Genomic DNA, 7882 nt, shown 5'->3' with positions numbered 1-7882 from the left:
ACATGGTCACCAGCACGGGCGCCACCGCCCCTGCAACCACCGCCCCCGCAGACCCGACCGCCGCCCCCGCTGCGGACGCGCCCGCCCCAGCCCCAACCCCAGACACAGACACAGCCCCCGCCCCAGACACAGCCCCCTCCCCAGCCCCCGCCACGGACGCCGCGCCGAAGGGCGCGGCGCCGTTCGACCCGATCTTCATCCAGCGCCCGGACGTGCCGGACATGTCGGGCGCGGACATCTTCGACGTCACCTCGAAGGAGCTGTTCAACCGCGAGCACCACCACGTGCGCATCCGCCTGCACCAGGCCGTCTTTGACAAGGTCCTGAAGGACGGCGCGGAGGACGTCGACTCGGGCTACGGCCTGGTCGACGAGTTCCTGCTGGACGACTATGCTATATCCAACGTCGGCATCAAGGTCCGCGGCAACACCTCCGCCGCCAACGTCAAGCGCCAGTTCAAGTTCAAGTTCGACGCCACAAAAGTCTTCAAGTGGCAGGACGGCGCCATCGCAGACGTCGAACTCGACCCCGACAACGACGACAGACGCTTCCTCGGCGAGCAAGGCTTCTCCGTCAGGGCCAGCCAGAACGACCCCGCACGCATCCGCGAGATGCTCTCCGGCAAGGTCTTCCGCGAGGCCTTCACGGGCGACGAAGACCCGCAGCGCCCGTGGCGCACCCGCGGCGGACTCGTCTATCGCGCCGCCTTTGGTACCCTCTACGTTACTAACGGCCGCAGGGTCGAGGAAGGGTACGACCCCAACAACCCTGGCTATCGCGTCAAGTACGGCGACTACCTGTACGATCCCAAGGGACTCTATGTCATCACGGAGAACATCGACAAGACCTTTTTGAAGACCCGCTTTGAGCGCTTCCCAAACGAGAAAATCAAGTGCTACCTCTTCCAGGCCGACAAGGGCCGCGCTCATTTCACCAAGGAAGAGTACACGCGCGTGGGCTGGAAGCTCGAGCTGGCCAAGGGGAAGAATGCCAAGGACGAAGACGATTTCGCCAAGGGCGACGAGAAGATGGGACATCTCATCGACCTGCTCGCCTCGAACCCTTCCGAGGACCAGATCCGCGAGACCTTGGACATGGACAGCGTCAACGGCTACCTCGCCGCGGCCCTGCTGTGCACGCACTGGGACAGCCTGGCCGCCAACCGCAACAACGACTTCATGATGTACTGGAAGCGCGACGTCCTGGACGACCAGATGCAGCCCGTCCCGGACACCACGCCCGGGCGCGAAGGGGAGGACAAGAAGGAGGCCAAATGGTACATGATCACGTGGGACTTGGACAACACTCTGTGGGACAAGTATGGCGAGTCGAGCGACGTGCGCAACCCGTACAAGAACTGGTTCTCCAACTACATCTACCAGCCGGCCAAGAAGGACCAGTGCAAGGCCAAGCTGTTTGACGTCGTGTACGGAGAGAATAACAAGAAAGTCAGGGCCGTGTACGACCAGGTTCTAAGGGACATGCTCGCCGGGTACTACAGCAAGAAGGAGTACGATGAGACGGTTGAAGAGCTGAAGGAGCGCGTTTCAAAGGCGATCGAGGATACCAAAAAGGCGGTTGCTAGTGCAGGATGGCAGCAAAACTGGGGGGAGACGTGCAATCATCGGGACTTTGAGGACATCAAGGACCACGCCGATGACCGCAGGCATCCCATCGGGTCGCAGCTGGATTAGAGGGAGATGTAGAACCAGTGGTGCATTTGATGCATGGCGAGAAGCGACGAAAAACAAGCCGTACTAACGGTGTACGTTTGAGGTGGAGCTTCTGCGCGACGGTGAGAATAGGAATAGAGATGCAGTACCCTTGGTAGTGGACTCTGGAAGCAGATAAACGAATTGCACGAATTGGAATGTAGTGTCAGCACGGTTGGACGCAAAAGACAAACTGCGCACAGAGTACCCTTAGGGTAAGATATGAGCCGACCTCGACACACTCTGCACCTTGAGCTCAAACGCACACACGTGTGCAATCATTGGGATTTCCGAAAAATTGTACCCCACATTTGGCAACCAGGCCCGGATCACCTGTACTGTATGCCCAATATTGTGCACCACCACAGTGCTACACCACAAGCAGCATACACCCCACCAAACTCCCCCTTTCAGACCGCCTACCCCCCCAGCAACACTCGCCACCAACCACTCACTAAAAAAAAACCCAAAATCAATTATTTCATTGGGCTGCAGCACCGCGCGCCCCATAGACCATGGCATGACCGCGGCCAAACCAAACCCGCCAGCTCCCGCCAGCTCGTTGCCAACATCTCTCTCGCCCGCGTGCCCGTGTTGCATGAGAAACCCTCATATTCTGACTCGATCCTTGTTGGCCATAGCACCAGAGGCGCGGTAATATTTTAACAATTAAAATAATAGACTTTTTCTTACGCCCCTTTTATTTTGGAATTCTCCTTACATACCCTTTTTATGAGTCCCATTTCTTAGAAGAGCTAGATTGAATACGTGAGGAGGTAAAGAGGGCGTCGCAAAAATGAGTTTGATCAAAGGGAGCATGTTCCCTGACAAGCACAGCATCTTGATGGCATCCTTGACCATGTGCCCCACCGTGGGCCGATCTCACAAGGTAAAAAATCAGACTCTGGGGGCCTGCCTATACAGTGCCCCCCCAGGATTGCTCATACTGTATATCGTGAACGCCCAACCAGACCGCAGGGCAAACAACGGCTTGTGGACAGTGGGGTCGCAGCGCCCCAACGAAAGTCGCGATGCGCTGCATGTGGTCAGGTTGGGCACTACGCTACGACTTGCGAAGCCCAGACACTGTGTAAATTTACCTCAACCGGAAAGTCGGTCGGAAGTGAGGTGAAGAAAGGGGTACGCAAGAAATTTTTCAAAATAAAAGGGGTACGTAAGAAAAATTCTCATCAAATAACCCATCGCCAAAAGACCGTAGACCACGGATACTGTCATACAGTGCGCGAAACGCAAATAAATACACCCTCCGTCCCGCCGGTATTTCCGCATCGCAACCAGATTTTATAAAATCACCTCTTCACCCGCCTCAAAAAAGTGCTGAAACGAACGATTCTGAAGTCGGATTAGATGTAGCTCAAACCACCGCCCTGCTATTCATAAAAAAATCGTGCCAAATGCAAATAAATACACGAAACGCCATATCCCTAGTATTGATTCCTATGGATCCATATATGGAACATACCTTTCAAAATGGCTTTAGTCGCTCAATAGCCACGAGTTTTATTACTTTCGTCCGCCAACCCATTTTTCACACCACTCATAACCATCCACCAAAAGGCCAGGTTGATTCTACTTCGGCACCGTCTCCATTTGTATTATGCAACTTTCTCATTTTGGACCTCTGCAAACCACCCCTTTTTCTATTGTTTCATATATGGAAAAACCCAACATGTACAAGAAATTCTCATTACCGGGCCAATTATTCCAAGCTGCATGGTCATCCTCCTCATTGCGTTTTGAACTCAATCACATCCGGTTTGAGTGTCTTCGTCATCCATTGCGATACTCTGCTGTTGATTTGCACTTTCTGACGAGTTTGATGTCGGTTTCGGGGTGCTCCGGGGCTTCAAAACGCTACCTGAAAGCCACAGTTCTGTACAACATTCGCGCAGCCCATGATAGATGCGCATGCAGAGGGGCACGTCACATTACACGAATGTTTACGTCGTTCTATGACCTCACCAACCCTGGTCACGTCCGGAGTAACGGTGCATCCCGCAAAGTGCACCGTATTGCTGTGTATGTTTCTGCTGCAAAGTGTGATCCCCGGCCGATAAGCGCAACCGTTTCCCATCTTCACTACTAAAGAAAAAAGCCTCTTCCTCTTGCGTTGTTTTGCCGAATCTAAAACCCTACGACTCTCAGAATCTCCAATTTTGTCCTCACGCAGCTGTTCAGTCTCGGACTCTAGACCCACAGATTCTGCATAGACAATGACTTCCCGGCAGAGGTCGTAAATAAAATCCGCCGTTGACTGAGTAGAGTTTAAGGAGTTCGTAAAGGCTGCGAGATTTTGGAACATTTCTTTGCTATCGAACAATAAGCATCTTTCATTTATCCTCCATGCAATAAATGCATTGATTGTCATGGTTTTCAGAGTTTGGGACACTATCTTCTGTTCTCATTTCAGGGAGGAGGTCGAGGATCTTAAAATGGCACGAGCCTGCGCACTGCCTTCAGCCCCTCCCTTTGTATTTCAATAAACACTTTGAGAACTGTGCTTGAAAAGCTTCAGTGGGGGGAAGGCATCATTGTCCTTCACATAAGTATTCACTAAAGCCCAAAAAGGCAAGCGGAGCGTTAGAATTTCTGCAGTAGAATCGTTCGCAAATGCTGGTGGGAGTGGATCAGGCCCATAGGCCCAAGCCACGAGCGGACCTGCCACATTTGAAAGGTCTTCATGGCAGGAATTCAAAATGCTCTGACGGCAACACACAACTGCAGTAAACAGAATACCAGATTCAGAAGCTGCCACATAGACCACGTAGTTGACCGCCACCACAATCATTTGATGGAGAAGTTGTCCAGCGTGCTCCTGGGGTACTAGTTCTAGGAATAATCCCTCTCCAACTCTGCACTGAACACATCAACTGTCGCATTCTGTCGCATTCTGTACGAGACGGTCTAGGCTAGATTCGGCAACATTAGTCTTAATTTCAACTGATGCCAGCGTAGTAGAGTCTCCGGAGCTACCAGACTGCAAACCGAGCTCATCTAAATTTATTAGTGCAACACCATCAGGAGAGCACGCCAGCCATTCCTTCCCTTTTTTAGCAAGCATTCCGCACCCGTAGAAAGCGCTCACAAAAGGCTTTTGTGCCAAAGCAGAAAAACAGCCGGTTCATTCGCTGTACCCCGCATCATGTGCTCCGTAGACCGGGAGGAGGTAAACCATGTACCAACAAAAAGGTGCAACATCGCTGCCAAAGTCAGATCGCTATCAGAGGTTATCGGCTCAATTCCGAGGCTTAACCTCACATGACTGTTGCTCATTAAATTCTTCCCAACATTTGTCCCCGTAATAAGAAACTGTCGTAGTAGAAACCAGTCGGCGCAACTTTGATCCGCGGTCAAAACGGTCCAGCTACTAAAACTGTGTCTTTCTATTCTTTCGTTGGGTTCGATGGAGTCGGTGGATGGTCTTGAAAGGTGCCCTGTGTCAGTTCTCTTATTAAAGAACGTTGATCTGAGAGCCTCATGCTTGGGGACCGCAACCCAGCTGTTCAATTTTTCCTTCGTAGCAGTAGGTACGTTGAAAAGAAACCTTAAAACTGTACTGTATTTCTCCGTACTCCTCTCCCTCTCAGCGACCGCAGTTACAACAGACCTTATGGCTGGGGACGTAGAGTCCCCATTACCGGCGCGAAGCCTCTTATTTGCGGTCCAGGATGCAGGGGGTTGATGCGGAGAATCATCTATTATAAATGCGCGACGGCGGTCAGCAACAACTTGAGGCAGAATGATGTTTTCTTTAAGCACTCCTCCTTCAACTGCGGGACTGTGTTGTTGTTCCTCTTGCTCACTTCCCAAATCTTCACCATCCTCGATATCCGCGGGTGAGTCAGTTTCGTTTCGCATGACATCCAAGAAGGACTTCCCCACAAATGGATGACACCTTAACACGTGATCCGGCATAACAAACATTGACCTAATACGATGGCGAAGCACCACTTGTATTAATTCGAGTTTCCCGTAGCCACGGCCGGTGTAGTATTGTGGTATAACTACCCTCGTCCCGACCACTCGGAACCGAGGGGGGTTAGAGGTAAGGGAGCGCGCGCCGCTGGGTAACCCACGCGCGAACGCAGACCGTAAAGATGGACTCGAAAAGAGGGAAGGCTCACTTGGCCGATGACGCGCAGCCGGACGCTGGTGTTAGATCCGGACGGCCGGTCACGGGTTAGAAGCCTGAGACTAAAAGGAAAACCGGAACGGTGTTAGCACTTAGCCGTAAAGGGAAGGGAGGCGAGTCTGCCTCCTTTTTATTGGGACGGGCAGGTGTCTTAACCCCTAAGTGGGACGCCAACACACCTGTCTCTCTACAGTATCTGCCACTTACTGTGTACCAGCTACTGTACACAATTACTTAATTTGTGCCATTAACTACTACTTACTAGTTAGCCGCCGTACGGATTATACACGTGTGCCCGTGGCCACGATCCCGGCGGACGGTCGTGCCACGTGTTACCCGTGGCCATGCCCGCTGCTACCGGCTGTCCGACGTCGGACCCTCGGGGTACTACTGTACACGGCGGCAGGCGAGTGCACGCCCGCTCGTTACAGTGGCACCCGCCCTCCCGCGCGGTTATCATCTCCCCGGGGGGTTGTGGTACGGAATTGTACTACAATTGTAGGCACCCCCAACGACGAGGGGGGTGAGTACTGACAGTTCGGAAAGACCCCGATCGGCGGGAAGATAGAAGCACGGCCCACCCACGGTACCGAGCACGGGCTCGAGGTAGCGGTGGTAGAGCGGGATTGGGGAGGACGTGCGGACGCGCGAGCGGTTCTACGCCTCGACGCCCCGGAGCGGTACTGGGTGACGATCCAGTACCGACGGGCGGAGGCGGAGCCGGCTCGCGGGTGTGCTGCGCGCGTCCTCAACCCGCGCGCGGTGCTACTCCTAGGTAAAACGGACGGAAGTACCTGAGAGTAGGTAGGCGGACCAAGGTGGAGGATCCTTGACAAGTCCGTCCTTGTCCTCCTCCACCGCCGGCGGTCCGCACATATTTAATATACAGAGTAACCTATCATAACATTACAGTAGTGCAGGTCGGCCTGCACTGTAGCGCTGTCAGCCGTCGGGGCTGGCAGAACACGTGTCGTACACGTGTGTGTGCGCGCCCCCTTACACGTGGGGTACACGTGTGCGCGCGTACTGAGGTACTGTAGAGCTTGGGCTCTACAGTTATAAATCTAATCTTATTCTAATTCCGGGAGGGCGATATGCTACAATCGGCTGTCACAATAAATCCATGTAAACTATGTTCTCCCCTTCCTTCCAGCACAGCATCAAGTAAACTAGAAACATTACTGCTTTGTGAAACACCACGTCGCCTAAATCGCACCATTAAGGTAATGCGGAACAATTCGTCAGCAATCGCATCAGCTGTGTGCCCCTCTCGGTCCGCCTTTCTGCTACTGATGGTTTCAACTTGATTATTGGAAGCCCTTGTTCCATACAAGTCATCATCCAGTGTCGCCAAGGTATGAGTAGGGGACACAAACATGTTACAGATCGTCCTATAAGCCATTTTCTCAAACTGAGTAAGCAGAAGTGTGAGATCTCTTTGCGACATCCAACTTATACCATCTTCATGACCACGTCCAGTTAACTGGTCAATCTGAACCGGATCCGCAATTGCGGAAAATGCCAATATGTTATTGCTTATAAACCGTATCAAGTTCAGATTGAGGGGCTTGGTGCCTTCAGGTGGCATCATGTCAATTGTCTTGTCGAAACTAAAACCTGAGCAATGTGAAAAGAGCATGACAGGTACGTACTGATACATTTCTGCAACTGAAACAGATTGAACCTTTCTGTGGTTTAGCATGATTTGTTTATTCAGCCACGCGCGGCATGTCTGTACCACCTCATCCGTAAGGAGTAGAAAATACCCTGTTCTTGAATCAGGAAGATTTCGTACAGTCCTCTCAACGATTATTCTCTGTATAGCCGATGCGCAGAATAGTCGCGCTCATTCCCCGATGACGTCTTCAATAATAAGCGCGTGTTCGAGGACCAGCTTCTCCCCATTCCCACTGCCAATCCGACATCTATATGACGGATCTTCTCCTCGTCCAACCGTCCTACTCCTTCCTCGACCACACCCACGACCCCGCCCTCGCCCCTGGCCACGTCCACTCCC

General features: G+C 52.6%; 1 protein-coding gene; it reads left to right on the top strand.

Annotated features, from left to right (window-relative positions):
• The first annotated feature begins 221 nt into the window (after positions 1-221).
• CHC_T00006088001 (hypothetical protein) lies at positions 222-1899 on the top strand. XM_005717645.1 is given in 2 exon segments: positions 222-1694; positions 1695-1899. The coding sequence occupies 1 exon segment, from the start codon at positions 222-224 to the stop codon at positions 1692-1694; it is 1473 nt and encodes a 490-aa protein (XP_005717702.1). The 3' UTR covers positions 1695-1899.
• Positions 1900-7882: the final 5983 nt, after the last annotated feature.

Source organism: Chondrus crispus, genomic scaffold (assembly GCF_000350225.1).
Source record: "Chondrus crispus Stackhouse genomic scaffold, scaffold_343, whole genome shotgun sequence".
Lineage (NCBI taxonomy): Eukaryota > Rhodophyta > Florideophyceae > Gigartinales > Gigartinaceae > Chondrus > Chondrus crispus.
The sequence above is the reverse complement of the archived record's forward strand: the minus strand, read 5'-3'. Positions and strand labels throughout refer to the sequence as shown.

What these genes read in the sequence shown, in the direction of transcription:
- CHC_T00006088001 (XM_005717645.1), top strand. Translation starts at nt 222, where the DNA reads ATGTCGGGCGCGGACATCTTCGACGTCACCTCGAAGGAGCTGTTCAAC.